The sequence below is a fragment of the Lontra canadensis genome, unplaced genomic scaffold (genome assembly GCF_010015895.1).
Source record: "Lontra canadensis isolate GAN:19392208 unplaced genomic scaffold, GSC_riverotter_1.0 scaffold134, whole genome shotgun sequence".
NCBI classification, from domain to species: Eukaryota; Metazoa; Chordata; class Mammalia; order Carnivora; family Mustelidae; genus Lontra; species Lontra canadensis.
The window spans coordinates 1,435,883-1,454,192 of record NW_022631128.1 but is presented as its reverse complement, the minus strand read 5'-3'; the positions used below and the strand labels follow the sequence as shown (position 1 = coordinate 1,454,192).

At 55.1% G+C, this 18,310-nt stretch overlaps 2 protein-coding genes across 3 annotated transcripts in view; one reads left to right on the top strand and one right to left on the bottom strand.

Moving 5' to 3' along the window:
- Nucleotides 1–6,598, top strand: part of SYN1 (synapsin I) — a 45,158-nt gene extending 38,560 nt beyond the window's left edge. The window contains exons 6-13 of one of the 2 annotated variants that reach the window (XM_032843021.1): nucleotides 775–837; nucleotides 1,544–1,686; nucleotides 1,785–1,859; nucleotides 1,965–2,067; nucleotides 3,160–3,306; nucleotides 3,699–3,786; nucleotides 3,881–4,466; nucleotides 5,542–6,598. In XM_032843021.1, the coding sequence (XP_032698912.1) occupies nucleotides 775–837; nucleotides 1,544–1,686; nucleotides 1,785–1,859; nucleotides 1,965–2,067; nucleotides 3,160–3,306; nucleotides 3,699–3,786; nucleotides 3,881–4,466; nucleotides 5,542–5,569 (1,233 nt within the window). In that variant the 3' untranslated portion in view covers nucleotides 5,570–6,598. Of the gene's footprint in view, nucleotides 1–774; nucleotides 838–1,543; nucleotides 1,687–1,784; nucleotides 1,860–1,964; nucleotides 2,068–3,159; nucleotides 3,307–3,698; nucleotides 3,787–3,880; nucleotides 4,467–5,503 lie in introns of both variants that reach the window. The other variant, XM_032843020.1, reaches the window with a different exon arrangement.
- ARAF (A-Raf proto-oncogene, serine/threonine kinase) lies at nucleotides 6,590–17,743 on the bottom strand. Its single transcript, XM_032843022.1, is given in 17 exon segments — nucleotides 6,590–7,168; nucleotides 7,389–7,523; nucleotides 8,486–8,617; nucleotides 8,860–8,978; nucleotides 9,449–9,495; nucleotides 9,600–9,776; nucleotides 11,500–11,702; nucleotides 11,796–11,909; nucleotides 11,911–11,939; nucleotides 12,030–12,057; nucleotides 12,161–12,302; nucleotides 14,563–14,661; nucleotides 14,770–14,924; nucleotides 15,018–15,120; nucleotides 15,890–15,993; nucleotides 16,155–16,349; nucleotides 17,635–17,743. Coding segments are annotated over 16 exon segments (1,818 nt in total). The 5' UTR covers nucleotides 16,251–16,349; nucleotides 17,635–17,743; the 3' UTR covers nucleotides 6,590–7,033.
- Nucleotides 17,744–18,310: the final 567 nt, after the last annotated feature.

The window sequence follows — 18,310 nt, the reverse complement described above, 5'->3', positions numbered from 1 at the left end:
GAGGGTTGTCTCTGTATTGCACGGGTAATCCTCCGTGTTGTGTGTCCCTCTGTCTGGTAGGTTTGGGTGAGAGGAAAGGAGCTGCACACGTGTGTGCGTGTGTGCGTGTGTGTGTCTGCTGCTGGGCAAGGAGGCTGGCTGGGAGCGCCTGCCCCAAAGTGCGAGCACCCGGCTGGCTGAACAACTATGTGGATATCTGTAGCCAGAGAGCAGAGTGTGCCCAGAGCCTGTATTGGTTCTGGGTCTTTCCATCTTGCGAGTGTTGACATGCGTGGGAATCTCTGGGTTTGGTTGTGTAGGTCTGAGTTCTGAGGGTTTGTGTGCAGGTCTGTAGGTTGCATCTGTCTATGACTGATGCTCACACACGAGGCCTGGCTGAGGGGTCTGGTTACTGTGTGCTCACCACCACACCCCCGTGCATGCACAAGCACACACTCACTTCTCTATCATCCATTCACTGTCAAAACAAACTTTCCCTTTTCCGGAAAAGTCCCCCACCCCTATCCCATGCCTCTGCCTGGGAAAGCAGAGGCGGGATGTCTGGCACTTGGGGGTAGTGGAGGGAGGGATGGGCAGGCAGGGCTCAGAGTTCGATTCTGGGCTCAGAGACGCTGTGTGACACCCTTGCTGCTGTCTGTCTCTGACTTGCCTCTTCTGGGAAGTGGCTCCTGATGTGGCTCCCACTAAATGGGCTTCTCTCAGCGCCATCCCCCACCCCTGGCGATCGGACCCCCAGCCCTGACCATGCTCTGCCTTCCCCCCACCCTCAACCAGCTCAGCAGCACGACGTACCCTGTGGTGGTGAAGATGGGGCACGCACACTCCGGGATGGGCAAGGTGAGTCCCCAGATGGGGTGTGTGTGTGTGTGTGTGTGTGTGTGTGCATATGGTGCACACTCCTGGCATCGTGCATATGTGTGTACGTTTATATTGCATAGTCAATGCACCCCAGTCATTCTGTACGCTTGTGTGTCCTGGAGCATCTTTATTGATGTGTATTGTTTCCCTTGCATTCTTAGATTATGGTACCCAGTCTTTTGTCAGACATTCGACCAGTTCTGTGTGTCCTATTCTTTTGTTCGTGCATCCTGCTTCGTGTCTCTGTGTATGCATGCCTCTGGGCTGAACACACAGCATGTGATCTTTCATGTTCAAGGGTCTTAAGGTCCTGTATGCTTTCCATCCCCCAACTCTGGTGCTGTGTATGTAGGAAACGGACTTGGGATGTGTATGTTTGTGTCTGTGCTTCTGTGTGCTTTCCTGTTGTGTGGACTACTGACTTTGGGTCTGGGCACTCCCATGCACAGCTTTACTGAGATGAAAGTCACTGCCCATAACACTTACCCACTTAAAGTGGACAATTCAATCATTTTCAGTATGTTTCAAGTCGCATCTCCCCACCTGCGTGTCTGTTGCCTCCATGTGAAAACTCTGTACTCAGCTCCCCAGGGCCATTGGCGTGCACGCCCCCACCCAGAGGCCTCCCCATGGCCCATGGCTGCCCTGTCCTCAGCAGGCCCCGATCCCCACCCTGCCCCCACAGGTCAAAGTGGACAACCAGCACGACTTCCAGGACATCGCGAGCGTTGTAGCGCTGACCAAGACGTACGCCACCGCCGAGCCCTTCATTGATGCCAAATATGATGTGCGCGTCCAGAAGATCGGGCAGAACTACAAAGCCTACATGTGAGTGAAGAGACCAGGGCCAGGGTCGGGGTCCCCTGCCCTGGGCAGCCCAGGCTCCCCTGAGCTTCTGTCCTCTCTCCTCTTGCCCCCCACCCCAGGAGGACGTCAGTGTCAGGAAACTGGAAGACCAACACCGGCTCTGCGATGCTCGAGCAGATTGCCATGTCTGATAGGTAGGGGTGGCCCAGGCCTGGCTGGAGGGCAGGTTGAGGAGGGGGGTAAGCGTGGCACACCCCAAGCCAGGCACTGACAGGCTGCCTTGCTCCCCATCTCGGCAGGTACAAGCTATGGGTGGATACATGCTCAGAGATTTTTGGGGGACTGGACATCTGCGCAGTAGAAGCACTGCACGGCAAGGACGGAAGGGATCACATCATTGAGGTGGGAGCACCCAGAAAGTGGTGGGGGTACGGAGGGAGCGGCGGGCGCATGGTAGTGACTGAACCCTGCAGCTCTCCATGGCCCAGCAGGGGGCTACTAAAGCCCTCTGCAAACTGTAAAACACCTTATAAAGTAGGAAATGCCACGTGAACAGCAAAGTGTTTTATAAAACTATTTTTTTTTTAAAAAGGGAGCTCTGTAAACTGGGAGGGAGGTCCCTGTTATCGGAGCAAAGCACTTCAACATTCCAGAGTTCTTTATAGACAGCTGTGCCTCTGGGAAACAGTAAAGCCATTTATAAACTCTAAAGCTCCTTGAAAAGTGGAGGGCTTGGTAAACGGTAGGTAGCACTTTATCCGTGGTAAGGCATTTTATAAACAGTGGTGCCCTTGCAAAGCACTTTCCAAAGTCTAAACACACCATGTATCCCCTAGTCCCTTGGAAAGGACAGCGGCTTTGTAAACTGTAAAGCACCATACAAGCCACAGAGTTCTTCGTGAACAATCAAGCACCGAGCACACTGTAAAGCAGGGGTTGGTAAAGGTTTTCTGTCAAGAGCCAGACAGCGCACATTTCAGGCTTTGTGGGCTGTATGGTCTCTGTTGCAGCCGCTCTGCAAAAGCAGCTGAAGTCAATATGTTAAAAGAAAGAAACAAAGAGAGAGAAAAAAAGGCACGGCTGTGTTCCCCTAAAACTGTATGGACATAGACATTTAAACTTCATATATTTTCACGCGGCATGGAATCTTCTTGTGATTTTTTTTCCCCCAACAATTAAAAAATGTAAAACCCAACCCTTAGCTTGCAGGGGTCATCCCCAAACGTGGGGGTGTGTGTGCAAATTTGGCCCCACACCCCACGGGCCTGATCAAGGAACTCTACTCTGCGCTGTAGGCCCCCCACCCCCCTTCCTGAGCTGTAAGTTACCTTGTGAACAACAGGCCTTCCTCACACCGCAGAACTCATGTCTCTCAGCCTGAATCTGCTTCTTTGGCAGCAGCCCATGCCTTTCAAAACAGAAGGCGCTTTGTCACTGTCACCCTCCCAGGGACCTGCCGCCTCTCTCCTCACTGGACCCCATTTCCTTCCCTAGGTGGTGGGCTCCTCCATGCCGCTCATCGGGGACCACCAAGATGAAGACAAGCAGCTCATCGTCGAGCTGGTGGTCAACAAGATGGCCCAGGCCCTGCCCAGGCAGCGGCAGCGGGATGCCTCCCCTGGCCGGGGGTCCCACAGCCAGGTCAGGCCCCCAGTGCTGGGAGAGGGCCAGGCTGGCCTGAGGAGGCTGGTGGCGGGCCGGCCAGCTCCGGGTCACACCACCAGAGCTAATCAGCAGCAGGCAGAGGGCACAGCCATGACCCATGTGTGGCGGCAATGACCAGTGGTTTTAAAACATGATAAAACAGCCGCTATCCTGATTCCCCCCACCCTGAGTGCCTCCCAGCCACCCCCTGGGAACTAGCCCCCAGCCAAACACACACAGCCCCACATCCCCTCCGCTCAGCCACAGACGGCTCAGCCACAGACGTGGCAACACCCAGCACAGGGGGAGCCCGTGTCATTTTGATTGGCTGAGGCTCAGGCTGGCTGGTAACTATTTTGAACCTCTCCTGCTCTGCTCCTCTGCCGCAGACTCCATCCCCAGGGGCCCTGCCCTTGGGCCGCCAGACCTCCCAGCAGCCCTCGGGGCCTCCGGCTCAGCAACGACCCCCACCACAGGGTAAGTGAGGGACCAGCTTCCAGGGCCCCTACAGGACTGGCAACCAACCCCCCCTCCCCACGCCTCTCACGTGTGCACTTTTTCTGTCCCTCAGGTGGCCCTCCACAGCCGGGCCCAGGCCCGCAACGCCAGGGACCCCCGCTGCAGCAGCGCCCGCCCCCACAGGGCCAGCAGCACCTTTCGGGCCTCGGACCCCCAGCTGGCAGTCCCCTGCCCCAGCGCCTACCAAGTCCCACATCAGCACCCCAGCAGCCTGTGTCCCAGGCCCCACCAATGACCCAGGGTCAAGGCCGCCAATCCCGGCCGGTGGCAGGAGGCCCTGGGGCACCTCCAGCAGCCCGCCCCCCTGCCTCCCCATCTCCCCAGCGCCAGGCGGGACCCCCACAGGCTACCCGTCAGACATCCGTCTCTGGTCAGGCTCCGCCAAAGGCCTCGGGGGCCCCGCCGAGCGGTCAGCAGCGCCAGGGCCCACCCCAGAAACCCCCGGGCCCTGCCGGCCCCACACGCCAGGCCAGCCAGGCGGGTCCCATGCCCCGCACTGGGCCACCCACCACGCAGCAGCCTCGGCCCAGTGGCCCGGGCCCTGCTGGACGACCCACCAAGCCACAGCTGGCCCAGAAACCCAGCCAGGACGTGCCACCACCCGCCACTGCCGGGGGACCCCCGCATCCCCAGCTCAAGTAAGAGGACCCCACGGCAGCCCTCGCCTTGCTGCTCACTTAAAACAAGCTCCCGAACCAGGAGAGTGGCCCCAGCTCCCAGGCTCCTCGGACCCAGGTCCCATACGGGGAGTTCCGAGAGTTCATCTCCAGTCTGAGCAGAACCCTCCTCTGAGCTATCCACCCCCCAACCTCACCCCAGTTCCTGGGGGCTCCTGCCCTCCATCCCAGAGATTCATTCCAGAATTCCAGAGAATCTTGTTTTTCTTTTTGTCCTCCAAATAGGCCCCTGGGAAAGCCCCCTCCCCCAGCCCCTCTAGGCCCAACCCAGGCGCCTTGCTGACCCTCCCTGAGTATCTCCCTGCCCAGCAGATCTTCCTCCCCGCCTGTCTGGAGCCTTCCGAGCAAAACGCACCCTTCTCCTGCCCAAACGGACTCCTCCCAGGCAAACCCCCAAACTCCTCCCGGCCCAATTCACAGTCCTCCAATCACTTTGTGCTCTTCCCAGCTGCCCTCATGCTTTCCCTAGGCTCCTTTCTGGGCCATCTCAGTCTCCCCCCAAATCATCACACCGCCCTCTCTACCTTTTCTGGTCCACTCCAGACCTCCCCCGCACCTTAGCTCGAAACTCCTCCGTGCCACAAACAACCACTCCCCTAAGGGAGACCCCCGCACCCTCCACCAGCCTGTCCTGGGTGCATACCCCACCGCCCTCCCTCCGGGACTCCTCACCCAGACTGGAAAGCTCCCTGCCGGTCTTTACCTGCCACTCCTCCCAGTCCAGCCTAGAATGTGGAGGCGGTTCAGCCCAGGGCTCTTCCCACTAAGCCCCGACTTCCCCCTAGACCCAAGTCCTCCCAGCCTGGCCCAGGGCTCCCCCACTCCACCTGAGGATCCATCAGGGTCCAGGCCTGTGGTGGTGGGGGGCGGGTCACAGGCACAGCCCCAGGACTAGAGGGGCAGGGCTGGGCCGGGCCTGGGGTAACATTATGTTTCTCTCCCCTTCCTCCCTTCCTCCCCCCCCCTTCCTCCCATGCCTCCACCTTGTCTCTCTCTAGCAAATCCCAGTCTCTGACCAATGCCTTCAACCTTCCAGAACCAGCCCCGCCCAGGCCCAGCCTTAGCCAGGACGAGGTGAAAGCTGAGACCATCCGCAGCCTGAGGAAGTCTTTCGCCAGCCTCTTCTCCGACTGACACCCCACCCTGAGAACCCTTAATTCCTCCTGGGCAACCCCTCTCTGGGCCCTGAATCCATTTCTCACTTTTGGAGTCTCCAAATCCCTTGAGAAGCCCTCTCCTGGTCCGAGACCCCTCTTCTCACTCCGCTGAATGCCCTATTCCCTGGGGAAACCTCACTCTTGGTCCTAACTCCAACTCCCACTTTTGGAATCCCCAAGTCCCTTTAAAAGCCCAGTCCCCGCCACCTCAAGACTTTTCAGTTTTAGAACCTCCAAATTCCTGAAGACCTCTATTCCTGGCCCCCCAGAGTGCACTTTCCTTCCCAGAAGCTCCCAAATACCAGGCAACCCGTTCTGGCCCTCACACCACTCAGTCCCCTCCCGGAGCCCTGGAATTCTCGGAAAACCGTACTCCTGGATCTCTCAAGTATGACTTGTTCCCCATCAGAATTTCCGAAATCCTTAAGAAACCCCTGCCCTGGAGCCCCTCCATGGATGTCCCATCTCTGGAGAGCCGCCTCATCAGATGCCACTATCCAGCCCCACAAAGATTTCTCCTAACCGCCCCCAGCCCCTTTCCGACACACTGGGAGGTCCTCCCACTGCTAGGACCCTTCTGTTCCCCAGGGACCCATACTCCCACTTTCCTGCCTCTGACAGCTATCTTTAAATATGCAAACTCTAACCATCCTCCCAGAATCCTTTGCACATGGAGGGCCAGTGGTCCTCCACTTCCCCACCTTTGCCGTGATGTCTGTGTCTGTGACTGACGTGGCCTCCTCTTGTGCCGTGCTTGGCATATGTGGTCTTCGTTCATCGTGCCGCCTGTGGTGATGCGTGCAGTGGCGCTGTTTGTGTGGTCCGCACTCCCCCCCTCCAACCACTCCTTGCCTGGACTCACCCCCACCCTTCAGCGGCTCTGAACCCCATGAGAAGAGTCAGGAAGCAAAATAAACAAGCAAAGGCCCAGCAGAATTCTGTGCTTCTTGGTAAAGAGGGGAGTCCTTGAATGGTGGGGAAGACACAGAGGGGACCCCCCTAAATCCACAGGGGGGTGCTGGGGACCCCAAAATCCAGTGGAAGGCACATCAGGCACAAATTCCAGAGAGGTTCTGAGTGGAACCCCTGCCACAAATCCCAGCCATTGCAGATGGAGGAGCTCCCAAATTTAGAAGTATCCCCAAAGCCAAGAGGAAACCAAATTAAGAGGAAGCAGGGGTGTTGGTCTTTGGGGGTCCCCCAATTCCAGAGGAGCTGGAAAAGCACATGGGGACACCCTCATCTCCCAGGACGGGGATGGGGGGATCCTGAGGCAGTTATCAGGGCAGAAACAGAACATTGGCTGGCTGGTGGGCAGGGCTCCTTGGCGTGGCAGGCTGAGATGGGTTCCCTGGCCACTGGGGGCAGGGCCTAAGGCACGAGGCGGGCCGCGCTGAGGAGGCAGGCAGGCAACTCATCGGCCTGGGTGCGGTGCAAGGAGGGTTCAGAGGCACTCCGCTCAATCTTGGGGAGTGACCGCTGCAGCAGCTCAATCGTGGCCAGGATCTGGGGGCAGGGGCAGGTTAGGGGGGGTGTCCAGAGCCATGTAGGCACCCTGACAGCCACAAACCCCAGCCTACAGGGGAAGCACACATGCGCGCGCACACACACACACACACACACACACACACACACTCACACCATTCGCTTCCCATGGACACCTCAGAGTCATCCTCCTCCTCAGACTCACCCTCCCCAGTGCGTCCAACCCTCCTGCCCGGCCCACCTGGGGGAAGAGGGGACGTTCCTCCCGCTGGAACTTGAGGCAGTCAGACAGCAGGCGCCGCATGGCCTTGGGGCAGTTGCTGGAGATTTTGCTGAGGTCCGGGGACAGATAGCCACGGCCCACCATAAAGATAATCTGGAGGGACAGGAATGGGGTGGTTTGGAGGTGTGGGCTGGGAGGCTGAGGGAATTGTGGCTCTAAAGGGGCTTTGGGGGCTCCTTTTGGGGGGAAACTAGGGCACTCTGGGTATTGGGATCTGGAGTGCTATGGGGATGCAGTGGATCCAAGGACACTGGGTCTCTGACCACAGGGCTTCTCTGCAGAACAGAGGGACTGAAGCTTGGGGGAAATCCAAAATTACAGGTATCCCTGACCTCACAGGTTTCTGGGGGCTTACAAGCCTACTGAGTCAGGGGAAACATGAAGTTCTGGGTCTGGGAGGAGCTAGGGGAGTCAAAACCTCAGGGGCCTGTATTTCTGCAGGGGTCTGAGGCCTAGAGAACTACGGGTCCATGTGGCCTGTAGGATTGTGAGTGCTCGGTTCTTAGAGCCTAGAGGACCCCAGGTTTTTGAGGGCCTGGAAGATTCCAGGCCTTCAACCTGGAGAACTCGGGAGAGCCTGGGGCCCAGAGTACCATGGGTTCCAGGGCCCCGAAAGCCTGGCAGATACCCAAGGCCTGAATGAATGACTGTGGGTATCTGTGAGTAGTCCAGAAGCACAGGCGGCTTCTGTCATTGGGAGAAATGGGATGCTGGGCTTTGGGACTTGGGAGATTTGGAGCACTGTAGGTACTGGAGGACTGTAGGTATCCAGAGTCCTAGAGGGCTTCTGGGTGTCTGGGGGCCATGGCGGGTTCTGGGTAGAAGGGATTCCGGGGGTTCTGGACCTCAAGGACCCAGAGGATTGTCGATGTGTAGGGAAGGAGGGGATTCTAGGTAGGGAAGACCAGAAGATTCTGAGAGTTCTCAGCCCAGAAGATTTTGGGTTTCTGGGGGGAAGTGTGGAATTCTTGGTCTTTACAAAGGAGGAAGTCTGGGCTTTGGAGGCTGAAAGGATTCCTCTGCCTGGGAGATTGTGGGTGATGCATGGGGCTCACCTGGTCACGGCTGCCAATGTGGCTGTAAGGCAGCGAGCCGGTCATGAGCTCATAGAGCACAACCCCATAGGCGTAGACATCCGACTGGAAGCTGTAGGGGTTCGGGTCCTGCATACGGATCACCTCAGCCGCCTTCAATAGGGCAGACCAGACCAGGCAGGGGGACCACGGAGGTCAGCCAATGGCCGGCCGCACTCCCAGATCCCACCAGCCACACTGGGTACAACTCAGATCACCCATGTGAGGCAAAGCATGAGCAGTCTAGACACCCTCATCTGGCACAAGCATTCCCATCCCCACTCAGCTCCCCCCATCCAGCCCCAGTCACCCAAGCTCCTACCCAGATGGCCCCAGTCCAGCCTGGCCCAACTCACCATCCATAGCACGGAGCCCGAGGGCTGCTCCAAGGGCTGGGCCCCACTCCACCGTGTCTTCACTGTGGCCAGGCCAAAGTCACCAATCTTCACTGTGAGCCCCTCATGTAGGAAGATGTCCACCAGGGTCAAGGGCCACTACAGGAGCTCCCAAAAGCCACATCTCCCATCCTGACTGGGCGGTTCCCACTGATGCCCCCACACCAGTCTTGCCCCTGACCCTGACCAGAAGCCCCCCCATATCATACAAAGTAGCTACAATCTTGACTTGGGTAGGGAACTCCCAATTATTACCCCTTATGCTACCCCCCACCCCATGACTCCTGACCAGGAAGCGCCTCAAGTGGGGCTTCAGACTTGCCACGCCCTCCACAGCTCCCAAACCTTGGACCCTGCCCAAAGTCCCCAACAACAGCACTGAAACCAGGCACAGTCTTGAGCCTGACCAAGAAACTCCCCCCCGCCTTAGAGGCCCTATTAAGCCACGTGTCACATGACCCTTCCACGCATCCCCAGAAGGCCCCCCAACAAGAGCCACCCCGCTAAGCCCCTACCCTAGCCCAGCCAGCGCACAGGGACAGGCAGATACTGTTAGACTTGAGATCTCGATGAATGATGTTCTTGGCGTGGAGGTAGCTGTAGGGGTCGAAGTGCAAGGCAGATTGGCCAGGGGGTTACCTCCTCTCCCCACCCCAAGCCTCCCGCCACCCCCCCCTTTGTCCCCAGGCTGGGAGGCTCACTCCATGCCCTGGGCAGTCTGCCGGGCCACGTCGATGAGCTGGACCATGTCGAAGCGAGTGTCGGCCACGTGCAGGTGGTGGTAGAGGCTGGAGCCCTCACACCACTGCGTGATGATGGCAAATCCCGGCCGCGTCATGAAGCCCATGAACAGCAAGATGTTGACGTGACGGGTCTTCCTACAGGCAGGGAGGGCAGTACCAGGACAGGAAGGAAAAAGAGCAACCATCACTCACTTTCGGAGCATCAGAAACGGGGCTATTCACTGCTGCCCTCTCTGTCAGCACTTCCGCCCTTTCAGGAGGCTCAGGGCCAGACTGCTGCCAGACTCAGTGCATTTGTGAGATATGCTTGATGGGCGGGGATTCCCTCCTGGTGGGGGTGGCGTATGTCCCCAGCTTCCTCAGCCGAGTCTCCCAACAGAAGCAGGAGAGAGAGACTACTGCCCCCTCCCCGCCCCTCTATCGACCAGTGGCTCTACGTCATCAACACCTGCCAACCTCCAACCCTGACTGTGACCTGGGCCTGTGACCATTTTATAGACAAGAGAGTGGAATGCCAACCTTCTTCATTGATACAGCAGCCTGATATTGAGAGATGCCAGTAAAGATACCCAGTAACGTGTGACTATTTCCTGTTAATTGCCACGAGAGGCTCAGAAGTATAGAGCTTGGAGTTAAGACTCAGATTAGATCCTGTGTTCCAATCCAGGCTTCCCCAGGTACTCACTGTGCAACCTCAGGGATGACACTTAACCTCTCGGTGCCTCACGTTCCTCAACTGCAAAACTATGATCATTATATTAGCTACCTTATAGGGATATTGGCAAGAATGGGAACCAAATGATCTGTAAGGCACTTGGAACAGCACCTACCAGAGCTAAGCACCCTGAAAATGTCACTGTCCTCGTTATTGCCACTGGGTGCCTGAGTCTACCTCAAAGAAACTGCATCACGGTGAACCGCTCTGGTTTAGGAGGACACCTTCCCTCCTTACAAAAGGAGTCACCGCAGGTATAATGGCAACACAAATGCGAACACCGACAGTGCTCTGTGATTTTGCTCATGTCACAGTGGGTAACGGAGGACAGGAGCACTCTTCACAGTGGTCCGATTACGGTTAAAATATTAATGTGATGCAGGCTAGCAGTGGGCTCCAATCATTTCACAGAGAGGAAGAGAATAAAAGTTTTCTTACTGTGGTGTCCATAATGAGGATAAATGTTAAAATGGCACAAGAAATGATGAGAACATCAACTCTGTAATGTACCTGTACCCATTGGCCAGAGGGCTGGCCCACATCAGCAAGCCCAGGAGTGGTCGGTAGTAACCAGAGTGGCAGAAGAGGAACACCAGGGCTTCTCAGGGCAAATGAACTGATACAGTATGAGGGGCGTATTAAGCAGAGAATTACAACCGTTAATGAAACAAGGACATAATCAAGTGAAACAACACCCACCATTCTTTAAATCATGGCAGGACTGTGATTAGTAACAGGAGTCCAGCAGGATAAACCTACCGCTCTCAATGCAACACAAGCAGAGGGGAAGGAGGGGCCCGAGGCTTCCTGGCAATGTGCTTAACATCAAGCTATGAATGTGATGGCACGTGGTAACATGGCCGGCCTCGGCCATACCCACTTCAGTGCCGGGCAAATAAGAAGATGCACGTTTTGGAGGCGGAGACATTAGTTAATATCTGTACCAAACGGAACACAAACAGTATCATCATCAGAGGGCCTTGAAACAAAGCCATTTCCCAGAGGGGAAAGGGACATTCCCTGATTGAGAAAGAGCTCATTAACACAACGCAAACACCGCTGACCTGCGGGAAGTGCCCCAGCTCAGCCCTTCCCCGGGGAGGCGCCCCGTCCCTTTGCCCCGCCCCACACGTGTCATCTCACCTGAGCACCTGCATCTCGTTCTTGAAGGCCTGGGCCTGCTCAGCTGTGGGTTGGGCCACCTTGAGCACCTTCACGGCCACATCGCCATGCCACCGCCCACGAAACACAGTGCCGAACGAGCCTGTCCCGATCCTCTTCAGCAGCTGCACCTCGCTGGGCGGCACCTCCCAGTAATAGCCCGAGTCCCGGTACCCCAGATTCTTCTGTGGGCCACATGGCTGGCATCTCAGGGGCCTGCCCGCTTCCCTCCCCACTCAGGCTGTGGCGCCCCCAGCAAAGGCTCCCCTGGAGCTTACCACTTTCTTCTTGTCATCGGCCAAGGACTTCCGCTCCCGCTGCTCCGACGGGGACTTGGAATGGGGGGACTTCCTCCCCGAGGGCACACTGGCTGGGCTGGGGCTCCCCCGGGGGGGCTCCATCACCACCTCTACTACCGGCAGCTGCGATCATTGTGGGGGAGGTGTGAGCAGAGGTGGCACGGGGGTGAGGGGGTGCGAGGCATGGGCATGGGGTGGGTGGGGTGGACTCACCATCGGTGCCAAAACTCTGGGTAGTGAGCTGGAAGAAGAGGGCCGGAAGTCAGAGAGGGCACACGGGAGCCAAGAGGAACGGCTCTCTCCTCGGCCCGGTGCCCTCGGGCAACGACCCCCTTGCCACCAACCTGGATGAGGCTGGAGTCCGTGGCGGCTGTGGTGCTGACCATGTGGACGTTGGGAGTGGATGTGGAGCGGATGCGCTGGAGCGGGGCGTTGGCCGGCGCAGGGAAGGGAAAGTGCTCGGGGTCTCGGTGCGGGGCGCAGGAGCTGGAGGGGGGGTAAAGGCTGGGAAATCACTGTGGGATGAACACGAGAACAAGGAAAGCTGCCCCCCAGCCCTGTAAACGTATGTGTAGATCAGAGTCACCATCTGCTGTTACTATTGCCATTCGTTTCCTCAAGAGCCACTTACTGGGGGCCTGCCCTCTGGCAGAGAGCATTCTAGGTAGTGGAAATAAAACCATGGGCAAAACGAAAACAAGTTCTTGCCCTCGTAGGGCTGATGTTCCAGTGAGGAGAGAGCGCCCCCCCCAAAAAAAGAAGAAGAAGAATATTTAATATGTCCATTGGTGACAGGTACAATAAAGAAAAAAAATGAAGCAACACAAGGAGACAGAAAGTATCATGGGTGATATCTGGAAAGGCTTCCCCAAGGGGACATCTGAGTAAAGACCTAAAGGAGGAACAGCAAGCCACACAAAATAGGGGGGAAGAAAGTAATATGTATTATCTTCTAACTGTGAGCACTACTCAAATATGTTTTATCTGTATTAAGATACCAATGTTTCCAAATATGTGTATTGCAGTAACATTACACAGCAGACCCTTGAACAATGTAGGAATTAGGGGCACCACCGACCCCCTGCCCAGGTGAACGTCCATGTGTAACTTCTGGCTCCCCAAAAACTTAACCACTAAGAGCCTACTACTGACCAGAAGCCTTAGTGATAACATAAACAGTCGATTAAGCATGTATTTTGTATGTTTTATGTATTATATACTGTATGCTTATGATAAGAGTAAGCTAAAGAAAATGTTTCTAAGAAAATCATAAGAGAAAATACATTTATAATACTGCACATAAAAAATCCACGTGTAAGTGGACGCACGCAGTTCAAGCCCATGCTGTTCAAGGGTCAACTGTGTATGTTATATGTAGATGTAAATACATAAAGATGTATGTTATATATATTTTGATGTCACAAATGCATTTTTATTTTTAATTTTTATTGTATCTATTTTTTTAAAGATTTTATTTATTTATTTGACAGACAGAGATGGCAAGAGCAGGAACACAAGCAGGGGGACTGGGAGAGGGAGAAGCAAGCTTCCCGACAAGCAGGGACCCCAATGTGGGACTCGATCCCAGGACCCTGGGATCATGACCTGAACCGAAGGCAGACACTTAATGACTGAGTCACCCAAAAGCCCCACAAATGTATTTTTAAATGTTCCTTTCACTATCCTGAAATGAAATGCATAGGTAATCCACATATATGCATAATTAAAAGTAACATAATACCCTATACTATTTTATGTTGCATAAAAATGTGTTTTATATTATATAGTGTACATAGAACACGATATATTAATATAATGTACCATATGAATACATCCTACAATATACAGACAAATACAATGTATATTTTATAAATTTGTGCTTAGAGCAATAATATACTTTAATATAGAAATACTGCAGTATTGGAGCGCCTGGGTGGCTCAGTGGGTTAAGCGTTTGGCTTTGGCTCAGGTTGTGATCCCAAGTTCCTGGGGTTGAGCCCCACATCAGGTTCCCTGCTCAGCGGGAAGCCTGCTTCTCCCTCTCCCACTCCCTCTGCTTGTGTTCTCTCTTGCTGTCTCTTTCTGTCAAATAAATAAATAAAATCTTTAAAAAAAAATACTACAGGGCGCCTGAGTGGCTCAGTGGGTTAAGTCTCTGCCTTCAGCTCAGGTCATGATCTCAGGGTCCTGGGATTGAGCCCCACATCGGGCTCTCTGCTTGGCAGGGAGCCCACTTTCCCCCCTCTCTCTCTGCCTGCCTCTCTGCCTACTTGTGATCTCTGTCAAATAAATAAATAAAATCTTTAAAAAAAAATACTACAGTATTATAATACTGAACATAAAAGAGAAATAAAAGGGAATTTACGATAAAAATAGTATGTATTTCAAAATGGAAAGGCTTGAGCATGATTATACTGTAAGAATTAACAAAATAGTTAGATACTTATATATATGTCCTTGTAATTAATAAGGACTTCTTATTTTCTACCAGATCTCGTTCTAAGCACTGGATACACCTTAACACATTTAAATTCTCACCAGAACGCTATGTGGTAAAAAGTATTATTATCCCCTCTTTGTAGATGAGAAAACTGTAGCCCAGAAAGATTAGGTGACTTGCCAAAGGTCCTATACGTACTCAATAAACGTGTGCAAATAAACAAATGAATGAAGTACAGCTTATGATCTACAAAGGCCTCCAGATCTTTTTCTCCCGACAATAGTCCTTCAGCTAAGGCATCCCTACCTGGGACCCTGAGGGGTTAGTGGCTCATTCAGGGGACGGTTCGAGGGAACCTCGTGCTGTCTGGAGCCTCCGGACAAATCCTGGACACTGTGGTAGAACCTTGAGAGCATTTAAGGGGATGGAGCAAGAGGACAAGGGTCAGCTATCTGTAAGAACCCTGTGGCGTCTGTCATCCCCACTCCCCCACCCACCATAGGCCAGGCTCACTGTCGGCAGTTGGTGCTCATGTCAACACAGACTGTGGGGACTTTAGAGGAACAATGCTGGTGGAACTTGTAGCCACAGGTTTGGCAGCGGAAGCCGTGGAACAGAAACTTAAGGCAGAAGTCACAGAATGCCAGGCTGAAGAACGTCTTCCGTACCTGCTGCCACAGAGCAGGGAAAGTTGAGGCCTTGTCAAGGAACCTCCCCGCTCCATGCCCACAGTCTGCCCCGACTCTCCACTCCACACTCACAAAATTGTGCATGGTCAGTGGAACATCTTCGAGGACCTCTACAATGAGCTCCTCTCCATCCAGGGGGGCAATGGCCGTGTCCCAGGCGGTGACTGTCTTTCGCCTGTACGAAACATGGAACGCAGTGAGTGAGAGGGTGGACAGAGATCGTGGGAGGAAGGGAACCCCCAAAAGTCCCTCCACACCCACCATCCATGGAGCAACATCTGACGTGTTTCATTTTCATCATGGCAACTCTAGGAACTAGTTACTATCCTTGCCCCCATTTTACAGATGAGAAAACGGAGGCTCAGAGGGATTCAAGTCACTGGCCCAAGGCCACAAAGGACTGTGAGTGGCTGGCCAGCGTCAAGAGTCCATGCTCTTAACCACAAGGTGAGGGGGAATAAGCCACGAAATCTCAGAAGCACTCAGCAAGCCCCTGAAAAAATGGCCGACCGGCACTGAGACGACAAATAAAAAGCCATGTGGGCATGGAATAAAACAGTTCAGGAAGCCCAGGACAGAGGAATAAATGGAAGGCTGGCATGGCCCAGCTCGGCAGACCGACCGAGAATGAGGAAGCGGAGGACGCAGAGAGCTGGCAAACAGATGAAATCGTGAAAGAACACCACAGACGAACTCCCACATGGGGTACAGGAGCTGGGCAAGGACCTGAGGGCCAAGGAGAGACGAGCTGCTGGCCTCAAAGGCCGATGAATGATGACGTTATGAAACAAAAGCTGCACGCACTCGTGGATTCACTGAGCTTAAGGAAAGACTAACAGGGCACTACACGACAGAGGGAAGGAGTCAGGGGCCTCCGAGGAGGGGATGGGAGGCTGGGGAGCCCAGTGGAGGGAGGCGAAGTGGTGGGGTGGGGGCACACTTACCCCTCGATGAGCCGGTAGACCACACAGCAATCCTGATTGAGACCCCGTACCTTGAGGGCCTTGTCTAGAGAGTCGTAGACACTCATGCCATCCCGGACAGTCACCTATGCATTTGTGTGTGCACACAGGGGATGGAAGGGGTGGTCAGTACCCAACATGGGCCCCAGCCGACTCTGCCTGGCCTCTGTAGAAGCCTCCTCCCCCCCACTCCCAGTCACAACTGGATCCGCCCCGACCTCCTGCCAGCTTTGCCCGTCAGACTCACCACCGTGCGTTGCTTGTTGGGCAAATATACTTTGACAGTGCCCACTGCCCGGGACGGCTCGGCCCCGTTGGCAGAGGGGCCCCGTGGTGGCTCCATGGAGCCTAGGACTTTGTCAAGACGGGTTGAGGTGGGGCTGAGCAGGTGCCATGGGGCTCCTAGAACACAGGAGGAATTCAGAGGTCCAGTAATGACAGTCTGGAAGCAAAGTGGCAGGGACAAAAAAAATTTCAATGTCCAGGCTCCACATCACCCCCTCCCCGCTGTTGCCCAATCTACACACAAAGGCCAAGGGATCTTGTAAACACCTCGAACTCGTCCAGTCTCTCCTCTGCTCAGGCTGCTCTCCTGTTGTTTGTTTCACTATTTTAAGGGCCAAGGTCTAGGATTCACTGCATAGGGTGGGGGCAGAGGAGAGGGGAGTAACGCCACAAGGAGAGGCAGCACATACTGTCCTGGAGTGCACAGGCATACCCAGTCTCTGTGCTGGGGGGGTGGGTAACAAGGAAGTCAAACCACACTGCAGTTGGGCGTGTCACGTCCATAAAGGACATGAACAGACTGTCCTGGCTTTTTAATGGAGAAAGGGTGGTTACCAGATACTGTGGTGAGGGAGGAGTCACAGACAGGATGATGGGAAAGAAATGGAAGAGATCATCAGATACTGCCCTTAGTTGGGGGGAAATGGGAACCGCACCAAACGGTGTTCTTAGGGGCCCTGGGGGAGTCCCTAAGCCCTGGGCTGTAACGATGGCAGGCTCTCAAACACTGTTAGGTGGCTAATGGCTGTCATCAGACTATGATGGGGACTTCATAGGGGCTCAGCAGAAACTGTGCTGAAGGGACTGTAGTGGGGATAAGTATGGAAAATGGACATCACCAAACACTGTCATGGGGGAATGGAGGGAAATGGTGCATTACCAAACACTATCAAGGTGAGATAAACAGGTTGAAAGCGGGGGTGGAGGGGTCCAAACTCCCCCCTAACTAATGAAGGGGTCACAGACCTATTACTGGGGACAATGGAAGGAGGCTGGGTAGGGTTAAAGAGTAACGGAGAAATCCTCAAACATTCTCCCAGTGGGTCGCGACTAGTAAACCACAGCTCCACGCACTCCCCATTGCCGGCAAGGCAGGGTCATCAAGACATCTCAAGGAGGTTTAGAGGGAATCCGGGCACACCACTGCCCAGGCCCCATTCAGCCCGGCCCCGCCTACCTTGGGCCTTCCATCTCTGCGCAGGCGCACTGCCACACGCGACGGGCGAAACCATCCCCCGCAGCCTTACACCCCTATTCCTGTCTACCCACCCCACCCCCGCTGTCGACGATGGTCTCGCCCCAGGTCAAACCACTCCTCCGGTTCCGGGCGGGGGGCGCCGGCGTCCAGGCGAAGCCATCCTGGAGCTAAGCTTTCGGTCCCGGCTCCCTGCCCGTGCCCGGCGGTCGCTCCAGAAACCTAACCCCGCCGGACCCGCCCTCACCTGTCACGCCGCTACGGCTACCGCCGCCTCCATCTTGGGCCTGTCTTCTTGTTTCCTCGCTGAGTCCGCCTCCACCGCCCCTCGGACTTTCACCATTGGCTCCGCTGGATTCACCTCCACATCCTTATTGGGTTAGGGTCACGCCTGTCAAAGCAGGACCGGCGGAATGTGGGTCGTGTTCCGGATTAGGAGGGGCTGCCCGAAACGTCAGGGTCTGAGGCAAATTCGCCTGTCCGGACTCGCGCAGGCGCAGTTAGGTGGAGCGCGCCGCGCGGTGGACTTTAACCCACATCGTGCCGTGCTGTAGTAAAGCTGGAATTTTTTTCAGCCACTTGGGGCTGACTTTAGGGGTTCTTGAATCTGGGCGGGGAATCTTTAAGTGCACTTTTTGGGGCCATTGACCCGAAGCCCTAGGTACCCATTTGGGCTTTCCCTGTGTCTCGGTTTTACCATATTTGAAGGGAGTTGCCATCAGACCGCAGAACTGCAACGTTTGCCAGTTCTAAGAAACTTGTAGTCATAGCTTTTGATAACAGCGGGTCTCAGGTCGGGCCGGGGCCGGGGTGTCTGGCCCTAGCAGAAGCATCCTGCCCCATTCTGTGCAGCTTACTTGAGGAATGGCTTTGGTAAGGATTTTGGGGGAGATTAGTCATAGACGACCATGTTAAAGAGGGGA